The sequence below is a fragment of the Polyodon spathula genome, chromosome 9 (genome assembly GCF_017654505.1).
Source record: "Polyodon spathula isolate WHYD16114869_AA chromosome 9, ASM1765450v1, whole genome shotgun sequence".
Lineage (NCBI taxonomy): Eukaryota > Metazoa > Chordata > Actinopteri > Acipenseriformes > Polyodontidae > Polyodon > Polyodon spathula.
The window spans coordinates 9,281,111-9,304,096 of NC_054542.1; the positions used below are offsets into that span (position 1 = coordinate 9,281,111).

General features: G+C 36.5%; 2 protein-coding genes across 3 annotated transcripts in view; both read right to left on the reverse strand.

The window, feature by feature from the left end:
* LOC121321273 (multidrug resistance-associated protein 1-like) overlaps window positions 1-3,673 on the reverse strand; it is a gene marked incomplete at its 5' end in the record, with an annotated part of 34,806 nt that extends 31,133 nt beyond the window's left edge. The window contains 5 exons of the mRNA XM_041260174.1: window positions 1,175-1,352; window positions 1,616-1,776; window positions 2,398-2,530; window positions 2,883-2,944; window positions 3,590-3,673. Of these exons, the coding sequence (XP_041116108.1) occupies window positions 1,175-1,352; window positions 1,616-1,776; window positions 2,398-2,530; window positions 2,883-2,944; window positions 3,590-3,673 (618 nt within the window). The remainder of the gene's footprint in view (window positions 1-1,174; window positions 1,353-1,615; window positions 1,777-2,397; window positions 2,531-2,882; window positions 2,945-3,589) is intronic.
* A 1,814-nt stretch (window positions 3,674-5,487) lies between these two features.
* LOC121321039 (splicing regulator RBM11-like) lies at window positions 5,488-22,762 on the reverse strand. 2 transcript variants are annotated; one of them, XM_041259946.1, is made up of 6 exons: window positions 22,554-22,762; window positions 20,676-20,877; window positions 20,214-20,376; window positions 19,252-19,333; window positions 18,273-18,366; window positions 5,488-6,665 (listed from the first exon to the last, which is right to left on the reverse strand). In XM_041259946.1, the coding sequence occupies exons 2-6, from the start codon at window positions 20,709-20,711 to the stop codon at window positions 6,354-6,356; spliced, it is 687 nt and encodes a 228-aa protein (XP_041115880.1). In that variant the 5' UTR covers window positions 20,712-20,877; window positions 22,554-22,762; the 3' UTR covers window positions 5,488-6,353. The 2 variants fall into 2 exon arrangements, with proteins under 2 accessions (XP_041115880.1, XP_041115881.1); XM_041259947.1 differs by lacking the exon at window positions 22,554-22,762 and having other exon boundaries at window positions 20,676-21,378.
* Window positions 22,763-22,986: the final 224 nt, after the last annotated feature.

Consider the following 22,986-nt stretch of genomic DNA (forward strand, 5'->3'; position numbering starts at 1 on the left):
TGTTTGTGCCTCCGGTGTGAAAGAAAGTGTGTAATATAATTGTGTACATTAAAGAGACCAAAGTTGTATTTTTCGAGTTACATTACATATATGAGCGGCCGGTTATAGTTCAATGGAGCGTCTCACTGTGTAATATAATAACATGACAGAATCAACACAGGATACTTCGTATCTTATTACTCAGTAAAGATTCAAATATCAATTATCATAATCACCGACAGTAACTTGTGAGCTCATCTAACTCCAACTCCATGCTGTCCCGTACATAACACTTCTCTCAAGGCAGGTGGGGCTAGATCTAGCCGTTACATGTAGCTTACTGTTATAGGTGCACATCCCAATATAATGGATCATTATGGTTCACTATAAAATATTCTGTATATAATGCAACCTAAATGCAAAAATTATTTGTGCAATACAAATCTAAAGCATAACAACAATAATACATGTACAACACCAATTCTTCTCTTTTGTTTTTTTGCATGGTGTGTTCAGATCTTGCAAACTAACAATGACCAAGTTAGGAATGTTCTGTAATAAGTTAGGAGAGCATTTTCTGTAATATCAACTCTCCTAAATTTCAGTTTGGACATTCTGTCTCTGAAGAGAAGATAAGAATGTCACTTAAGATGCTTTTGTAATAAGACCCCTGGTCTGGAGGGGCCAGCGTTGCTCATCCCTGCCCTACAGTGAACACTACTTGTATAAAGCAGTTCTGACTTTTGGATTTCACTAAAAAAAGACCTAACAGTCATCTTTTAGAGCAATGCATTTCTTCAGATGCAACGTGAAAACTATATTGAATTAAAATGAATTTTGCTACAGGCTGTAACAGATTTAGTAGATCATGCGATAACATTCAATTTCTTGTTCGATCTTGAGGAAAGTCAGCAAGTTGGATGTCAATCATCTCAACCATCTGCCTTCCTTAACTTAGTCAAGTGAATTATAAAGTGCAGAAATCCAGTTTGCTGCACATCTCACTGCACTAAGGCACAGCGTTTAATAAAGCTGGTTAAAAACAAATTGAAATTTACCAATGCAGCACTGCTAAATGTAAACTTAAGAGCTTATCAATATATATTTTTTAATGCTTTTGACTGTTGATATGCAATGCCCCACAAAAAAGAGGTCATACTGTTGCGTGATGCCTCAGGACTAGAAATATTCTCACCTTCTTGTACACCACCCCAGTCACAGCAGTTTTGATCTTAGCTGCAGTCAGCATGTTGAAGCGTTGGTAAATCTGGAGCACAACGGTGTGAGAGGCAGCAGCCACAAGAAGGGCAATTGCATAGGTAGAACCATTCCAATCAAACATGGGCTGATTGTCACAGAAAGCAATGATGAGCCTTAAAAGAGGGACACGAGTACACAAACTACAGTTAGTGGTTTCTGCACACATCTGTCTTATAATTTACTTAGCACTGTTAATCTACAATCCAACACTAAAAGGGTATACGCCACAATTAAATATTCACGCATTTTAACTAGCAGTTTACGATACATTATTTTATAATCACTTAAATGTTTGTGTACATCCATATATATATATATATATATATATATATATATATATATATATATATATAAACATTTGAATGAAATATCACCCTTGAGTATCTGAGGGCTGATAAAAGCCAGAGAATCTGCCAACACTTTCAGAAGTGCAATCTGAATAAGAAGCCATCTAAATGTCTGCCATATAGCACGAAGCAAAGAGGGCTTATGCTTTTTTTCTTTTCCCAAAAGGCTTTCCTCGTCTTCTGTTGGTACCTGGTTTAATAAATGTTACACAATGTGAATACTGTCACAGCTGGATGCTCTAGTTCTTCTCTGTCGCAGCTCTAGTCAGCCTTTTACTGCTTTGTTTTGCCTCACAAGCACTCAATAACCCTTTCTTACTTGAAAATGTCAGAATTTCAGATAAAGAATCAAAATGAAAACATGTAAGTAAGCTACAGACATATGTTCCAACTGCAGTAAATGCAAAATAAAACCAGTATCACCAAAATGTAGATCGCCTACAGCCTATCAGCAGTATGTACATGTAAATATGTGTGACATACATGTGTACTGATGGCACCATCATATATTCTCAGATGCTGTTACTCTCAATATTGTGTGTTAATAACCTGGTTAGTGTTCATGGCCTTCCACAGTAATCAAGAGATCCAGAGTATACCAGGAGAACACGCCCCACACGGTGACGGTGTCAAATTCAGCCAAGTAGACAGGGTCTAATGAAGTGGCCAGGCAATGTATGCGCACACCCACTGCTCCTACTTGGAAATGAGTTGTTTCCTGATGGTTTTGTAGTGTTCGAGCACAACGTTACTTACTTCAAATTAACTTGGTGTCTCACTAGGTAAAAATTGACAGCATGACTGCAATTACCTCAGTTGGCCCAATAATTTCTTTCCTCCACTGTTTCTCAAAGCTGGGGCATACAGTGTAAGATGAGTCTTCATCATTTAATTCAAAGAGGTCTTCTCTCTGCAATGCTCTCTTATAACCTAAAGTTATAACACTGCAAGGAAAATTAAACACACTTGTATTCTATTTTGAGAGGGCTCAGCAAATGCAAAAGCAACACTTGTACTGAGGAGATTAAGGTTATCTTCTCCGGTGTGTAGTAAGAACAGAGACAATATTAATATTGCAGTTTGAGCCATGCCAGGTTCTCCTGTGAGCTTAATTTCACACACTCTAGCTCAAGTTGTCACCTATGTAAATGTGTTCTTTCTGATAAAAAAAGAAAAACCTTACTTGTCATGTTGTAAAAGGCTTTTAAAAGAATACACCACTGATTTGCAATTTTTAAATGTCTTATAAAATAATACAAAACTGAATGCTGACTGGATTGGAGTGGAGATCCTTACCTGTTGAACCACCAGTATGTCACCCTGCTGAAAATAGAAACTTTCCTTTCAGGGTTAAGGTTCTAGAAGAACAAAGAGAAAAAAAAAACACCACATTCAGCCAAATTTCAGGAGCTCTTTCCTGACAGTGACAGTGAATTTAAACAATGTTGCCATTAGCAATTATACATATTAAATATAATTGTAAAATTCGGCATGGTTGACAACCTTATATTGCATACATTGTACAGTATCTGTACCCACTGGCACTGCTATTGTACCACTGTATCTCCAATGCATGCTCCATTGACACAATCCCCGTGTTCCTAAAACTGCCAACCCTTACCCGGCATGACCGACTCTCGCTTTATCGCCTAGGAGATTGTAATCTCCACCAGGTGTAACTGAGTTAACAACATCTCATTTAGATGAATGCATTACAAAAACCGATTTCAGTACTGTACTGTGACTGAAATAGCGATCAGCCAGTCAGTGGAAATAGTAATGTTAAGGATACACCGTGTATCTTATTTTAATCCTGACAACTACTGTACATTTCATGACAAGTATATATTTATGTTAAAACGCAGCAAGAATGCATTAGTTTAAGAAATCTCACTATTAAATAGCAAATTTAGAAGTTATCCTAACAACTCCAATAATAATAATAATAATAATAATAATAATAATAATAATAATAATAAACACGTCTGATTCACCTTCCTTACCTTGTTTCCAATACACTGTTTCTCGTGCGAGCCATTTCTAAACAAAGATGATGTCGCCAGTTTGGTTGCGTGAGAACAATACGATTAGGAAATAATGACAGGACCCTATAGTCAAGACTTCCTCGTCAGTCCTTGTTACTGTACAATGCGAAATCGCTTGTTTACATTTTTTGCCAGTAAATCCAGTAATGCAAATCAAATCTCACGCATCTACGGTATGTATTTTATTTAATTAAAGCAATTCTGATCACCTACACACGTATTATTCCTTATGTGTTGTTTCCAGCCTAATGTCATGTGCCGATACAGTAATTCCTTGTTACAGCAGGATTGTGCAAAGAATAGATTGGCACACGCTCCTCATATGATGCAGTACAGTGTGGCGTCCAATGAGAGTGGTGCTCGTCGGCGTTTTTTCTCTACTTTCAAATTACATTTTAAATAAATTCAGGTATTGACCGTCCATACTGGCGGTCAAAACAGTGGTAGCAGCTCATGCAAATTCCGTATCTTCCACACTACAGTGCGAGTTACTTGCCACAGAACACACTTCTCACCTCCAGTGTCAGGAATTGAAAAGATATAGAGATAAGTGCCAGATTCGTGGAGTTTGTCATCCCTATTGTGCACGGCCGGTGCTTTACAACACTTTACAGCACTTTAAGAGCCATGACCTCTACACAGCTTCCCAGGTGAAGGCATATGAAAGTACCGATATTTATAAGTACATAATCTCAGGATAGGTAAACATCCCGATTGTCTGGCATTTAGACAAGAAGTAGTTCAATGTTATCAAGGCCATGGTAGGGAATGTTACTGTTAGGAAACCGACTGTATCGCTAGCTCAAACAACACGACAAAACACGATTTGTACCTATACAAAGATGAAAACAGACAGCATGTACAGTTGTTCCGTTTACTCGCTTTTTTTTCAATATTGAAATACAGATTAACGTTTGCACAAGGCAGACATGCAGCTATGAAAACTCAGCAACTAACAATGATAAACAGACTGATCCTAGGTCTCTTCCCCCCAGTACGGAACACTTACTCTAACAAAATAAGTAATGTTTTTAGTAATTACAAATCGCGAAATTCGAAACTACACTATTAAAAACATGGAAATATAGCTAATAGTTAATGACTGTGCTGATTCAAATTTAAATCCACATATTTATTATTATTATTATTATTATTATTATTATTATTATTATTATTATTATTATTAGCGTTCCACACTTAAAATATATTACTTTTTTGCTGTAGAAATGTATATCTGTATTAAATACGTCTTTTTATGAAAAATCGGCTATACAATTAAGCGTGTTTAACTTAATAATAATAATAAAATGAATAATCCGCCATTGACACATTGATATGCCTCGCTTTTTGACCGCCAATGTGGCGGCGGCGAAAATGTGACGTCACATGAAAACCCTCAATAGCTGAACAGAATTCAAGATTGTTGGAGTTTTGTATAGTAGAATTTGAGCTTGCAGTACGCTTGATAAATAAAGCAAGTACTGTTCTTTGTAGCCTTAAAATGGATAGATCCATGTTTATTTGCAACTGTGTATGCCCAGACAATCAAATAAAAGCTACAGCTATTATTAACCATCAGATTTAGTGGTGCCCACTTACTGTACAGTTGGTATATATTTTACTGATAAATGCTGCAAATATTATGCATGTTATATATATATATATATATATATATATATATATATATATATATATATATATATATACACACACACACACACACACACACACACACACACACACACACACACACTTGTGTTTTCAAAACTTAAAATATGCAATAAAAAATGAAATAAAATAAATCTCTTTCAATTTGATGAATATATGTATTAAATAACACATTCTTAGCACCCTGCTGCTAAACACTTTCCATGACAATACATATTATGCAACCAGATACACTCCAGCTGCATTTCTAAAATACAAGTTGAAACAAATTATTCCCAGTCATAATAGCATCCTGTAAAAAATTGTATAACATAATCCAAGGAAATTAGTTTTCTTCTACTGAATGACAGTACAATGTATGTGATTAGAAAGGATTTCTGAAGTTAATCATTTATACTTTGAGGATAAAGGGCCATTGGTCCAGATCCAACTGTTCTATTGAATCCTACATCCATTGTGCCCCACCCTGCATATTGTGCAGGGATACTGTTCTACAGTCTCTCTCTCTCTCTTTAGATTTGCTGCCCAGTAACACCAAATTACAAACAACTTATTTACAGAATATTTTACTGCCAAAACAGTATTCCCCTCAAATCGGTTAAACAAATTTGTATGAATTAACTTCACATTTTTTAAAAATAAATCTTAAAAACAAATGTTCTTTAAATGCCAAAATGTAACAAACCATCAATATGGGATGTGACAATATATTTGTACTTAAGTATAGAGTTACAAGAATAATAAAGTGAAACATTACAATTCACCCTACTAACGTCATCTATATATAAAAAAAAAACAACAGATGATAACCCATTCACCCATTTGAAACACTTGCATGCTGACATGTAAAGGTGTAAATGCATTTACAAGCAGGGTCTCTAAGCATTTTGTTAGTCAAAGAAGACATTAAAAAAAAATAATATTTTTTGGACTTGGCTTTGTGCAAGCTGTCTAACTTGATATCATTCATTACAACAGTGCATTCATTAAAGATTTCATATGCCTTACAAAATAAGGTGCAGTGTTTAAAGACAGAGTTGCAAATCCAAACAGATCAGCTTGATTTCTGCTTGGTCTTATGCTTTCTGTACTCGTGTTTGGAAACACGACTCTTTTTATGACGTCTCTCTCTACTTCTCTCACTGTCATTTTCCAACTGTCCTTCATTTTGCTTCATTTCATTTCCCTTATGCTGTAGGTTCTCCCAGATAACATAACTGGGGCCAGCTCTGATGTCCTGCACGGCACTTTGGAACACAGGCATGGGCATCATTGTGGCTTGCTGGGTCACTGCATTAGTGAGGTAATACTGCTGCTGAGCCATATGAGAATCCAAGGAACACTGCTGGGCTGCATAACCTGATGCCTAGAAAAAAGAAAAACCATAATAAACATGAGGCAGAATGAGGCAGCAGTGCTAACCACTACGCCACTGTGCCGCCCTATAATAAACATGTATCCTTTAAATAGTGTAGAAATATAACATTAGAGCAATAAGTATATTACATTTTAATACACATCTATGCCGATATTGTTATGATAATTCAAGTTCAAATTTTAAACAAACAAACCCTGATTAGAGGGTATTCAACTCTGTTAAGATCACAGTCAGGAGGTTAACAATGTCCCATTCAACCCCATGGCTAGACATTATCAACCTTGAACAACTGTATTACACTATGGCTATATTGGTAAAATGGATATATTTAAACAATGAGACACAGCAGTTCAAGCTCACGACCATCCATGTGGTTGACAGGAAACAATTATCTCTGTTCATAGGTTGGGGGCTTTGAAGGAAACATTAGCATTTGTTGAAAAAAATATAAATGTGTCTTGCTGTGACTTTTATGGTATGCCAGTATTGCAATTATAAAGATGAAGGGGTAGGTTTAGTAAAGTGTTGCGCCTGTCGCAGTAGTTGGAAACTGTCTTGGGTGAAATGAACTAGAGGTGCAGTGCTATTTGCGACTTTTTAGGGAATGCTTTGCGGCAGCAGTTTCTGTTTGCGGTTCAAACATAGATGAATATGTAATTATGGATCTCCTGCATACATTTGCAAAAAGGTGGAGATAGTCCAAATCAGGGTTCTCAAATGTAATAATGAGATGTAAGAAAGCTGCAGACAATTGCGGCACTTACAATTGTACCAATTTTTAAAGAACTTTTGAAACCATGTTTCCAACAGTCGCAATTGTTGCTGCATTTCCAGTCGCAATTGTTGCTGCATTTCCAGTCGCAATTGTTGCTGCATTTCCCAGTTTCAGACTTTTTATCTCTTTCTTTAAAGCCAAAGTTACTGTCTATTGTAGTTACATATTTGTAAGTATGTCACATATTGATTCTATGGGTGTGTGACACATAATTACTAATAACATTTTCCTGAGAAAAAGGGACAATATTTTAGTGATTTAAAATTATTATGTTTTTAATAAAGCAGACTGTCACATCCATAAAGTTTTTATGGTAAAGTTTTTGCACAACTTGTATAATGAACGCCTTTGCAGTCCGTGTCACAAATAAATTGTGAATTTGGGAATTAGCTCATTCAAACGCAAATAAACTATGTTTTTAGTCACTCTGAACTTTACAATGATGCCAAGGCTTTTGGGATATCTGGTCATATGATCAGAACATTTCACTGTATGCTTCCATTGTATATAGTGTTTATAGTGTTCAGAGAGGACCTACATCATGTAGAAATAAGCACATGTTTGGTATCTCTAAACAATTTGAAACTATAATGATATTACAAAGGATGCCACCAACTGCACTATGGGTAAGAAGCCTTTCAGGGGAAGGTTGCCTTAGCATTCCTGAAATCCTCATTTTATGCAGATTCAGAAAATGTATACTTACACTTGTACTTTTTTCAAAATCAAATATGTAGGGAAACATTGAAATACAAATCAGAATAAATCAATAATTACAAAGATAACTGTTTTTAAATAAAAGATGTGAGGAACAGAATAAAGTCATATATATAATAAAGTCAATGTTTTTGTAACTGTGATAAAAAAGAAATATAATCAGATCAGTTCAAGTGGGGGTGAGAAATTAATTAAAGAGCAAGTACAGTAATTATGGAAAAAGATGTAAGAAAAGTGCTTTGTAAAAAAATATGTAGCCTATGATGAAACTAGAAAAAAGTATTCAAAACTTCCAAAAGATCCTCTGGGGGACAGTTTGAAAAAGGGGATTAAAATGGTGCATTCTTCAGCATTTTGAACCGTTTAAGCATATGCTTGACTAGTAGTGGTCTGTTTGTAGTGTCTGACAAAGTACTCCATTAGTGCAGTGAAGGAGCTTTATTTCAGCATTGCTCACAGCAAGGCAAGATCAAAAACACAAAATGACTTTCAGAGCATCACGGCCCCTACAAAACAAGATTGGCTAAAAAATGAACTCGGTATTTGCTTTTAAGTTGTGTTCACAATAGGTCTGTTTAGAGTGTTTGGTCCACACTCTACGGTTGGTGATAAAGTCCTCTTGGGAAATGAACTATACCGAGTCCACCTAAAGAGGTGGTTTTGGTCCGTTTGGCAAATGCACCAAGTCTGGTTCACTTGCTCAAATTCAATGTGAACAACTGCTGGACTCAGCACTTTTGCATATTGGAAATAAACTATACCTGGTAACCTCACTAGGAAGTAAACATTTCACAATTAAGTTCATATTCTTAGGAAACAAGTAGTTCAAAAAACTAAAAATGTCTCTGGTTGGGGTGGGGGTATGGGGGGGGTGACACACAGCTACATTAGGATTACCAGACATCCCAGGAAAACGAGGGTTGTCACAGTTTTCAGCCTTCAATTTTTGTCCTGGTTGGAAAAGCAAAATTGTTAATCATCCCAGTTTTGCTATTGTATTATTATTATTATAATTTTGTATTTTATTTATTTATTTTAAGTACAACACTGTATCACCCTGCTCAGCAAGTTAATAGCAGAGTAATGTATTAGGTTGTCTGTTAGCACCATTCAAAAATAAAATATTGAATTTTATGGATTATTTGCTTAATCATTCTGATTACCATATGTTTAAATGGTAATAGCTGATCTATTTTTTTTTTAAATCATGACATCCGACAGCCAGGCTAGTACCTGGAGTGAGTTTATTATTCAACAAAGAACATTAGTTCATACATTGTAGATCTCACCAAAGTTTTTCTACACTGTGTTGTATGTACGTCACACGCTACCATTGCTGGTAGTGTCACCTGAGTTGTTCGATGTGTGTTGATACGTAAATAAATCCTGTTCGCCTACAGGGCATACCAACTTTGCTGGCGATAGTAATGGAAAACCGTCACTGTTTAAAATAAACAAAAGCTTACCCGGAAGATGGCTTAAAGTTTTTTTTGTTTTGTTTTTTGTTTGTTTTTTTAAATATAATTTATTTTTGCTATTGTTATTGTTATTAAGAATTTATTTTTGTATAAAATATACAATAGTACACATGTAGAGTTACATGCTACAAGTAAACTATATGTGTATTAGTTGGTGGAGTTGTACCACATATATAAGCACAGCGGTTTCGTGGGAGTCAGTTTTAGGAGGTGCCAATTTGTCTGTTCATCAGGCGCCATGACTTATGCAGTTTAAACATCTTAACTAGCAGGATCATTTAGAGAGCTTACATGTTCTGAAGCCAATGTCACACAGTAAATAAGTGGCAGCAATAGTAGTGCTAGGGGAGAGGAAAGAAAACGGATAGCTTGTACCTGTGTCTGAAGCGGTTTGCCTGCAATTTGTATTCTGTGAAGCTGTGTTAATTACTGTTTGTATCCTGTGCTACAGAATAAACATTCTATTTATCTACTTAAAAACACCAATGTACGAGTCTCTAATGGTTTCATGCCTCCGGTTGACGTGATTGTGGTGGAGAGCAGGTTGCAGGCTTTTCCACTTCTTCACAGAGACATTAGATGATTTGTCCCCTAGTGATTTCTTCCACAGCAATATGTAACAATCTAAAACATGAGATATTAAAAACAGGAGCAACACATCAATAGCTGCCATAGATCAATAGCTGCCAATAGATCATCTGAAGGGGTGTCTGGCTCATCATCCAAAGTGTGATACTGTGGGAATAACAATAATCCAGGTTTTAATGCTCAAGCAACAATCTTTGAATAACAGCAGGAATCCAGTTTGGTCCAAGCCAAAAATTTGGGTATAGACTTTATCTCCTGGTGAGAAAGTCCTCAGTTTTGTATGTTTGTCGTGGTTTTCTTTTTTGCTTCATTTGTTTATTTTGTATTTTCCCCTTTATGTTTGGGTATATGAGATCTAATGACCTTCATTTTCTTCCCACAAGCACTTCTGCCGACAACAACTGTGTTGTAGATTGTGGTGCGATACAATAACTAAACAAGAACCTTGACACTTTAACTTCAATAGTGTCTCCTGGCATTTTCTGGAATCCTTCTTTAAACGCATGAACGGCCCACTCAGCTAATCCGTCTGACGATGGATGATATGGAGCAGAAGTCACATGAGTGATACCGTTTTGTTTCATGAAGTTTTGAAACTCAATACTCATGAAACAACTTCCATTGTCAGATACTAACATTTGTGGTAATCCATGGATACTGAAACTCTGTCTTAGCTTCTCAATAGTAGTGGTTGACGTATTCATGGGGTACACATCTATCCACTTCAAATGAGCATCAACCAGTACTAGGAGCATTTTTCCTAAAAATGGACCAGCGTAATCAATATGAATTCTTTTCCATGGCTGTTCCAGCCACTCCCATGGGAGCAATGGAGCCCTGGCAGGTGTTTTTCTGTTGACACATCACACATGTTTGCACTTTATTTCAATGTCAATGTTCATTTTAGGCCACCACACATAACTTCGAGCTAAACCCTTCATCCTGGTGATACCTGAGTGCGCTTAATTCAACTGCTTAAGAATGGATTCACGGCCTTGTATGGGAATGTTCACCCTGGTTCTCCACAAGACACACCCTTCTTCGACACTCGGTTCCAATCTTGTAGTGTGGTAAGGTACAAACTTTGTTCTTTTGTTTACCTTGGGCCACCCTACAACAAAAGATCCTTCCCAGTCCATTGCTTGATCTGCATGGTACTTGCAGGCAGTATGTCCAAGCGATTCATCATTAGCAATTGTCCTTCTACTCTCTCGTTTGATGCCTTTTATAAGACAGCACCTACTCTGTACGGTGACACATCGCATGACAAGATTAATTCCCTGTTGGTGGAGTAGTGGTCTAACACTTGAGAAGATTGGATTAGTTCTTTGGAGCTCTCAAAAGTTTTTTGTTCTTCAGCCCAATTCCACTTTACTCAAATACAATAACATATTACTCAATAACATATGCATAGGTGCTAAAACTGTTAAAAGATTATGCAAGAATGTATTGTAATAATTCAGCAATCCTAAATATGTCATCAACTCAGTTACACTGGTTGGGGCAGGAGCCTCTTGAACTACTTTTCCCTTTAGTGGATGGAGTCTGTGGGCGTCAACTTTGTGACCCAAATACACCACTTCTTTTTCTAGGAAAATACACTTCTTTTTAATCATAAAGCTCCACCCACACTGGACATGAATAATTTAGAAACCACGGCAGTGAAATGGGAGTATCAACACAAGCAGTGAGCGACGTTGCATTGAGAACATTTCGCTTCGCTAAAATAGAACCTGTTTATTTTTTTTTCATCGTGCGACTGGAATGAAACTGACCAATCAGAAGCAAAGTTAAACACCCTTGATACATGTCAAACACATGCCTCAAAACACGTCACGCCTCAAAACAAGTTAATCGTGGGTGACCAAAACTTAATTTATGAGGCACAACAGTATTCATTATTATATGATTGTAAATTGAACAACTACAAAGACATCTAGAAGAAAGACAATGCCTGGGTGGCTTGCTGGTGGAGCATTTATCAGCACCGAGACATTTTCTTTCAGCTTATGCAAGTTGCATAAAAATAAACTACTATTGTCCAGCTGTCCTCTGACAGCTGCTGATATACCGGGCTACAACTACAACCGTACAATTACTACTACTAATAATGACCAATAAAACTATTGGCTATATAGGGATGTTCAATAACTCTGATCTATACAGGGTCAGGGTGGTGGTAACCAAACAAGGCCTCTTTTGTAATGGGACAGCCCATCTCTAGTATGTCCAATCGGAATGCAGGGGCGGGGTCATGAATTTATTTCCAGTCTTCTGGATCGTTTCCAAGTCGCGTCTGGTGTGGATTGACATTCGGCAACTTTGCTTGTGTTGCTCTGTCCAGTGTAGATGCAGCTTAGGCCAACTTTTTTCAGCCTCCTCAGCACTTCTTCCAGACTCCGCAGGTACTCCTCAAGAGTGATGCCTGTTACAAGGACATCATCCAGATACAAGGCTACATTGGGAATGTCTTGTAACAGGCCTTCCATGGTTCTCTGGAAGGTAGCGGGTGCAAATGAAACTCCAAAAGGTAGGTGATTATATGTAAACAAGCCTTTACGTGTGTTTACAGTCACATACTTTTTAGACTCATTTCAAGCACTATTTGTTGATATGTATGACTGATATCTAACTTAGTGAACTGCTGCCCACCTGACAAAGTTGCGAACAAATTCTCAATTCTTGGAATGGGGTATTATTACAGGGACAACACTCTATTTGCTGTCAGCTTGTCAACAATTTCTAATGGATCCATCTGGTTTTACAACAGGAACTATGGGCACAGCCCACTGAGAGAAATCTACTGGTTCAATTATTTTTTCTTTCAGAAGTCTGTCTATTTCTGACTCAACTTTTGTTTTCATCGCATACGGCACAGATCTTAGCTTAAAAAACTGTGGTGAAACATTAGAATCCACATAAATCTTGGCTTTGGTGCCCTGCATCATACCTAACTCATCTCTGAATACATGTTCATACCTAATCAGCACCTCCTGTAGTATTTCGCTATCCCCTGGCTTGGTATGGTGTACTTCTCTCCAACCCAGGGGAATCCCATCTAGCCAGTCTCTTCTTAGCAGATTGGGTCCTCTGCCTGCAACAACTTTAAGTGGCAATGTTTTGATCAGTTTCTTTTTACTTCACGGTCACCTCAGCAACTCCCAGGACATCCACGCTTTCACCTGTATATGTCTTTAGGTGGATTTGTGCTTTATTTAATTCTGGTGCACTATTTCCTTTCCACCCAGTTGCATATTCAATCCAATTCATTAGTGTTATGCTGCATCCTGTATCCCACTCAAACTTCACATCTCTACCATTTATATACACAACAACAGTTACTGGTGCAACTTTAGGAACAGCCCCTTTACACTAAACATTGTGAAAACCTCCTCTTCTTCACCTTCCTCTTCAACCACCCTTCTCTCTAGGTCAAGGATTCCCAAAGTGCAGCCTGCAAGGACGTTTGGTGCGGCCCCCCAAAATACTTTATTATTTTAAGAGCAAAACTGTATTCAGCTTCAACTACATCGGGAAAATGCTCTTTGTACAGTATTGTAGTTTTGGTGTTCAACTTGGATCTTTTGTTAGGGAAAGTACTACTGTAGTAACAGTACCGGATACAGTTTAAAACTGTTACTGTTACATATCTTTTTTATAAAGTGTTTCTGAATAAGACTAGTTAGGCTGCAGTATAGTAGCTAGTAGGATGTTATGTAGCAATCGTAAGTAATTGCATTGGTGCTTTTTATGCAATATCACATAATTCATGAATAATTAATGCTGCACTTTAAATAGAAATGTGTGATTATTTCATTGACTTCAGAAAGAAAAAATAAATAAAAACATCAAGGTAAAATACAGTAGCGTCTGTGTTTTAGTTCTGCACATTTATTATGGAAATAGCTCTAAATGTCCACACCATGGGGCAATTTACATAATTTGTTTAATTCAAATTTTGCACATCTCAAACTATTTGTATGGTCCCCAGAGATTTGAATTAAGCAGAGTTCACTGTACATATAGTGAAGTGGTTAGTTGTACAAGTCAAGATGCATTCTGCCTCACTACTGAAGAATAACCCACAAAAGAGTTTAACTGGTATAGTTTGAAGAGTACCTATTTCTATATTATCTTCTTTAATTGTTGTGACCAGGACAATGCAAGATGTGACAGCATGATATTGGTGCTCAAACCTAAGCCTGTTGTGGCACCAAGACACAGGATAAAATATAATTACATTTCAAATCTGCTGGTGTTGCAGTGGTAGTGTAGCGTCAGAAGGGGGGGGTCATCATATAATTCTGTGCATGAAAGTAACTGAATTGGAATATACAGGGGGGAGTCTTAAACCATTCTCTGTGTCTTCTTGGTTTCTGGTCTCCAACTTCCCCATTGACTAAGAATGCTTTTAAAAAGAGTCGTAAACTAAATACTGGACATATGGCTTATCTTCTCGACCGCAGGAGTTGCCTTGTAAATGCAGAGAAGTTCATTGCTGCCCCACTTGAGTTAATTTGAATATATAATCAACTGAGGTTAATAACATTATTAGTCTGATACATCACATCTAAGCTAAATTAACATGGTAAAACTAATTTGCTAAATTAGGTAGTGGAATGTTGGATTCCGTTTTGAATGGGAAGTTGAATTAATTCTCGTGCATACTGACATGATCGATTACCACGAGAAATGGGTACTGAAAATACTAATGCAAAGTAGACACTTTCTGTGATAAGACATATTCAATATTAGTATATTAACCATGTATGTTAAGGATGTTATGGTCATTGTAATCATTTGACTATGGAATCAACGAACTGCATATTACTATTCACGCATATCTCTAACTAATAGCCTTTCCTTTCTGTAATATTAGATTAGTTGTGCACCCCTTTTTCCCTTAAATAAACGATTGTTTTGTATTTCTGACATGTTGTGTGGATGTCAATTGTTGTCAACGGACTCCAGGTTCTACATGATATCACTGAACTATTATGATATGTCTCAGTTATTAACATTTGGACGTTCTTAAACAGTGCGCCTAGAGACATATATATATATATATATATATATATATATATATATATATATATATATATATATATATATATATATATATATATATACACACACACACACACACACACACACACACACACTACTATTTTTGAACAAATAAGACTGCATGGCAATCTGATTCAAGCATTCAAAATTCTAAAAGGTATTGACAATATCGACCTAAGGGACTTTTTCCAACTGAAAAAAGAAACAAGGACCAGGGGTCACAAATGGAGATTAGATAAAGGGGCAATCAGAACAGAACATAGGAGGCACTTTTTTACACAGATAATTGTGAGAGTCTGGAACCAACTCCCCAGTAATGTTGTTGAAGCTGACATCCTGGGATCCTTCAAGAAGCTGCTTGATGAGATTCTGGGATCAATAAGCTACTAACAACTAAACGAGCAAGATGGGCCGAATGGCCTCCTCTCTTTCGTAAACTTGTTCTTAACATGGATGAAGCTGTAGTTTTTAGTTTTCGTTCAACAAATAAAGAGCAAATCAACTGTGGTGGAAAAAGGATCTAACCCTAATTTAAGTTTGAAATGATTGGCACTTGATTATCTTTCCAAATATGTATGCACTTTTAAGGCTCTTCTCCACCGTGATCAGGATTAAACCAGCTGAGTAAGCCTCAATGCTGACAAGTTGCTTGAACATGCTGTCTCTCCTGTCATTTTACAGACCTGTGTGATTCTTTGGAATACGACTTTATAGTTGCAATATTCAGCAGCAAGCCCAGGCGCCTTATCATGCGAGGTGGAGCAGAGGCGAGGAAATGGTAAGTAATTTACTAGCTTTCATTATATTTAATAATTGCTTAAAAAGTAACATTACTGTATTCTCGCAGGTTTGGTGATGCTACATGTCTGGCTTTTTAAAGAGCACTCATTGTATTTTGTTTTCTACTTCAAATATTTGAAATGGATTTACAGGGGAAACATTTGATCTATTCAGGGTTTTAATGGATTAAAATAATTGTATAAATAAATGCAATGTAAACTATGCCACTGGTACACAGAAAGCAAGCTGTAAATGTATGTGTGACAGATGAAGCGCTTTGTTAATAATTTAACATTTATTAACGTTTTACTGTCTACTTAATTGTTCAGCGTTTCATTTTCATTGTTATATCCAAATGTAGAAAGGTTGCACGTGTTACATTTGTTGTACGTCTTACTGTGGAATGTGCATACCAATAATAACAACGTTCCCCTTAGTGCTTAATAATAAAGTGTTCATATGTAATTGTTTATTTGGAGAGGATTATGTTCTTCTTATCTTCTGTTTATAACAGAGTAGCTATGCAATAAGAAATATGTAGGTTATGGTAAATATATAACGCTTTGAACTGATGTTTGTCACAAAAATGTTTTTTTGACATTACTTTCAAATATATATATATATTAAGTACATATTATACTTATATATAAGTTGAAAGGTGGAACAGAACAGATAAGAAAAAGCAAGTGGCATATTTGATGGAGCCATGATCTCGATTTGCTGCATTTATTTCAGACAAACGTCACATAAGTTATTATGTTTAATGTAAGGACGCTAACCCACTCAGATTGTTTGGAAATGAAGCTGTTTGTAAACTCGAACCGAGGCAATAGAAAGTTGCAATGAAGAAAAGAAAAAAGCAGACTGCTGTCATTTTCTTTTAAGGCAACATAGGCATTGTTGTTTGTATTGACAGGAAGTGCATTTATTGATACAGACGGATAACTTCTCACATTGTTTTCCCTTTGAGTGCTGAGTTACCTGGAGTTTACTGTATTTCATGCTTTTTTGTTTAATTGAGAAAATAAAGACCTATGAACACCAAACAATAGCCTACTGGCTAGAAAAAAAAAAATTTAACCAGTATTAATGTGACAGTTTTGCTATTAGGCTTAAAGAATGTACATGCTGCAATAGCACAGGAATTTGTGTAATTTCACTGAATAACCCAGTTAGTAAATCAGCCCCACGGTATGTTTTAGTGATGTGCTGTTGTGTACATGTGACATTATGGTGTTCTTGTCTGGTATGTATGTGTCATTGTATTGTGTGTGTGTGTAGGTTTTGACCAGCCCTGTGTTGCGTATGTGTGACAGTGGCGAGTCACTTTCCTTGGTGCTTGCCGGAGTATGTCACTTCCACAATTTGCTTCGCTGTTTGGAATGGTTCATTTCCAAGTTAACTGGAGTATGTTTGGTTTCACAGTGCAAAAAACTGAAGAGGAGCAAAGTGGCAAATGTACCGAGTCCACTTCCAAGCAAACCAAAATGCACTTCAATCTGCATCAAAGGGTCAAAAGAACTAGGTGTAAAAGTGCCCTTAACCTATCATGAAACCCCTGAATTAATGCAAAGTGTTGTCATGGTAATAAGTAAGACTATTATGACACATTGTCTATTACAGTACTTTAAAACTGTGAACATTTATAGGAATGGTTAAATGATTAACCACTGTCACACAAAATATTTAAACACATTTTAGAGCCAGATTAGCAATAATCTTGAACTACCTTGTTCATTTTAGGAATAGGGGGTAGTGATTCTTTGAAACAAACCATTAGGACCCTATTTTGAAGCATTTGGGAAACAATGAATGTTTACAACTAGTAAGAAACAACTTAGTTGCATACGGGAGCAGTTTAATTATTGCCAATTATTGAAATGACTTATAGCTGAATTGCAACTGCTATGCTTGGCACAAGTATCACACATCCTTGGTCTATTGTAGGATCTCTTTTGAACTTATGCTCTCCAGAATTGAGCTCTGTTATAGCGGATGATACTTTGTTCAAGTTACTAAAAACAGAGATGCAATGTGCTGTCTTGTATAAATATATCACATGTAAAATGGTCAACTACCACAATACACAACTGGAATACATCTACTTTACAGCCTGCCTTGCCACTGTGGCATTATCCAGCAACTTCTTAATATTGTACAATACAAGAGGCTTGACGTTGGGTAACATACCATATGCTGCCAGTAGAAGTACTCTTGTGATACACAGGTGTTGGCTGTGAACGGAGGAGTTGGGAACAGAGAAACCTCAGGATAACCATCATTCCTGTAAAAAATATATCACATTTAGTTAAATATACAGCACTAGAGTTTAGTCAAGCTGTGTTATGAGAGGGAAATAAAAATAACTGGACATGCATTCCTTGAAGTGTCTTGTTTTTTTTTTTTTTTTTTTTTTTTTTTTTTTTTTATGGGCAATAAAAATATCACTCCAGGCTTCAACAGATAAATTTCCTTTGGATGAGATGTAACACCAAGGTCCTATTGCAAGCGACTCAGCAGCAGCAGCAGTTGATTCACCCCCTAGTCTCTGTAAGTCGATACGGATATAAAAAGTCTGCTAAATGACTAATTAATAATTATTTTATTTATGAGTGAAAGCTTTGTGAAAAGGACCCATTATAGAAAAGTTTGCCTAAAACCTAAAAATTCACTTGACCGCAATATGGCAGCTATATTGGATCACACACTAATGTTAAGGTCACTGTCTACAGTGCTTATAAAATCCTGCAATATTAGTACCACAAATGGTACTGTATGATGTTTTAACAGTGTGGCAATAGCACTTTTGTAGAATTACTGCCACAAAAGTGGTTGCATTTATTGGATAATACCGATTTTCCAAAATTATAGAATGCATCTTCTAGAGAATTATGCCAGTGCTAAATTAGCAGATTTGTTTTGTAAAAGTAAAAACAATCTGACTAATATACAGGTTCCTAAATGAGTGAATTACTTATCTGAAACCTTGAAACATTAACATTTTGTTTTCTGGAATAAGTCTGTCAGTTACAAAAGTAGCACTAGAGGATGCTTCAATAACACTCACACATTGTCCTTAAACATCTGGCTGTTTACTGTAAGTACTGTAATGGGTTCACTGATGAGAGATGCGCATTAGCCCCCGTTGTTTGTATTATGTAACACCTACCCACAACTGCCTTGAGGAGTTCTGTACGGACTGTTGTCTGAACCTGGGTAAAAACTACCTGTATTAGATGTACGGGAGCTGCCTATAAAAAGAAAGAAAAGAGATTTTTTTTTTGGTTCACATTTTATTCTGCTCAAGTATCAAATACATTGCAGGGAGAATGTTTTATTGATTTTCACCTGAAATCTAAATATCAAAACCTAATCTGCAACCTTTTACAGTACAGATTATAGATGCATACGCAGTTGAAGTAGTCTCCTCCCATTAAAGGGTTACTTACTGGAAAACATTACATTTCTAAATCCCTATCTCTCTAGTAGTGGGACTTACAGTTTGGCATAGTGGACTCCCAGGTAATACCCTTGCTGGGGAGAAAAGGCTGTATTATTCTAGCTGCTAAGGAGGCGAGTAAAGGCATTTTGGATTAAGCTTTTAATTCAAAGTAACAAAATTAGTTTACTACATTCTGCCACTAGGTGTCAGGTGCTTTACTAAAAATCTCATTCAAAGAAACCAAAATTACAATATGCAGGTGAGTGACTCAGCAACTTTATTTGAACTAAAGCAGGTATAATTAAATCTGTTTTTTATGGAGGCTACTCTTTGAGCCCATGAAAAAAACTGTATCCATTAGAGAAAGAGCAGCCGAAGGGATCCTTCCCTTAAGGAGCAGCAGATGGATCTTCCCTATGGATCCAAAACTAGCCTCATTAATTATCCTGTGACCCTGACATAGGTTAGGGTGTGGGTGTGTGTGTTATAATTATATAATATACATATATATATACTATAATATATATATATATATATATAATATATATATATATAATATATTATTTTAAAAGAACTACAGACCTCCTTGTCCCTGCCAACCACAAGGATAATTCAGAGGATGTCAGTTGGATCATGATAATATAAAAAAATACTGGTTCAACACATAATAACATACAAAAATAACCCACCAAATCTGTACTGGAGCTTGATTGGTCTTCCGTACAAACGGATTCCATTCAGCAAAGCTATGGCGTAAGGCACAGCCTCTCTGTGCTTATAGCAAACAAAGCCATATGATTTCTGTTTTCCATCCTTATCTTTTGCAATGGTAACTCTGGTCAAAGGTCCAGCCTAAAAATAATAATAAAAAAAAAAAAGTGACAAAAAGCAATTATAGGTGCAAACGAAATTGTATTGTCACATATGCAGATAATCTATTCACTATGGCTACATTCTTTGAGATAAACAAATTGCATTAATATGAATTAACAATCCTATACTTCTTCAGTAGAAGTTATCCAATGTTATTATATAAATAACATTCAGGCATCAAAATGTCAATTCTGGAATTATAGTCATAGCAAAGAAAGCAGACATGCACAATGCCTCATCAATACACTTGTCAAGTATATTTCTAATACCCAACTTACAAGAGATCCAGCTGTCAGTTGTATCAACATGCCCATCTACAGATGCTTTTTCTGTTTACAGGTAGCTGTTCTACAGCTTTACAGATTTAGGGATTCAGCCTGTCCAGGTTTTCCATTATTTTTTTTTTTTTTTCGTGTCCAGCTGAACAGTTGGAAAACGTAGTCTGCAGTAGCTGAAGCTGATAGGTCCTGTATCTTGTAACTAGTATCACAAAGACATTTCAATGTTACTGGGCTAACTCTTGCATTACAGATTCACGTATTTTTGAAAATGCAAGGCTATAAATCTATAGATCTAGCTGCTATCTATAACTTCTGTATCCTGGTATTTTTCCTGCAAATCACACGGTCCGATTGCTGCTTCGCTGGATTGAGTTTGAACTATAACACATGACGTGATGGGTACCAGGAAGCAGATGCAACTTTTCATCTGTTGCGCTGTCTTTAAAATATCTGCCTAATCCAAACTGAAGTACAAAATAAAACAGCCAAGTGATTTTCAACAGAAAGGGGAGGGGCCAGTGATAATACAGCACTGCTAGTGCAAGTATCAGGTTAGAAAATTGATTTTAAAACCATGGCTTGCACTCCTATGCTAATGGTATCCATAACATTGCAGTATTCGAAGCTGCTTCTGCCCTGCATATGACAGATGGCAGACTTGGATTAGTCAAACTGATAGTAGGCTGAAAGCAGGTGATCAGTTGACAGGTTCTTCTGTCTACAAAACTGCACAAATTACAATCATAATTAAGCCATTCTGAAGAACAAGCAATGTGGCCGATTTCCACCCCATATTACCCTGAATGAAATTATATGTGGCAGTCATCAAAGAATGGACATTCACTCCTCCAGAGCAAATTAAACACTTGTCACACTTGGCACAGTTAAATGCCACTTTTCTGGGAACCTTGGCTAGACCCCAAATAATTGTGTTTTAAACTTGAAACCCTCATTATCTTTAAAAGGTGGCAGTTCTAGAAGTAACATAAACAAACCCAGATGAGGTTTACCCACATTATTCTAACACACCTCAATAACATGTTTTAACAGCCTATGGTGGGTATATTAGTTGCAACTTAATTTTAATTAATTCCTTTTCAAGACCATCATTATTTTTATAACATTTCTTTGTATGAGCACAGTCAGCATTCAATTTCTGGATACTGAACCCCAGGTTATAAAGATGGAAGTTGGAGGGCTGGATGACAGCAGGCAAATTCACTGGGTTATGCCTTTCACCCAGGGGACCTATTTACTGCACATTCAAATCTGACTTTGGTGATATAAGATAGTCCCCACTGAACACCAGTCCACCATGTCATCATAATGTGCCACAACTGGCAGACTCTACTTGCTGAATGGCAGGGGTGTGCAGGTCAGTCTTCCCCTGCATTTGTGTGTGGAGAAGCTTATAGCACCTGCTGGCACTATACCAGACAATAGCCCTCACATTTCAAGAACACAAGAATCATCCGAATTATAAACGACTGCACTTCTATTTTCAATCCTTTTAATTGATTCAGAATACTAGTTAAACTTTGAATGCATTACTTGCTAATTGTATGACTAAGACGTGTTCAAATGACTAGATATTAAAATCCACTGCAAATTGGTTTTAAAAATACAAGTAAATACAAAACAGCACCTTGCTGGTCTCCATAAAGATTAGAGATATGACGATATTCGGGTCTACAAATTCAAATTAGACATGGTTAAACACGTTGTTCTGACAGCTGCATTCGCATTCACATCCAATAAACGCCTTTCAAACTTGCAAACAATATATGCACCGAACACGCATTTATTTACTCTGGTACATATTTACACAGCAAATTAACACTGGGCACTCCATCACATCACACACAGCAGCAGTACCTGCAAAAAAAGCTCGAATAGTATTTCTTCTTTTACACTGCTATCTAAATTCCCTACAAATATTGTCCTGTCGGCCTCGTTGTGGTTATTAAACATGGTTACATTAAGTTAAATTAAATATAAATAGTTTTTATCTGTTATTCTAAACAATAACACCAATTACGCAGCAAAAGCACTGCAACGCCCCCACCTTCTTCAGCATACCCTCCTACTCGTTTCCAGAGTTACAGCTCCTGCCGTAAATCTGACGAACATTACGACAACCATATAGTTTGCAAAAGTAAAGAGGACGCTGTACACAATCAAGAAGTGATTGATTCAGCGTTTATTGTTTAAGGTTCGGTGCCATTCCAAAGTTCATGAATTTATTTTATAGCTTTATATTAATGTGATTATTTTTTTCTCAAATATCATATCTCAAATATGATAATTA

Excerpts from the sequence above, each read along its gene's own strand:
- LOC121321039 (XM_041259946.1), bottom strand. The coding sequence starts at position 20,711 with ATGGGCATGTTGATACAACTGACAGCTGGATCTCTT. Across the intron at positions 20,377-20,675 it reads AACTGACAGCTGGATCTCTT|GCTGGACCTTTGACCAGAGT; the intron begins GTAAGTTGGGTA and ends TATTATTTTTAG. Across the intron at positions 19,334-20,213 it reads CAAGCTCCAGTACAGATTTG|GCAGCTCCCGTACATCTAAT; the intron begins GTGGGTTATTTT and ends TTCTTTTTATAG.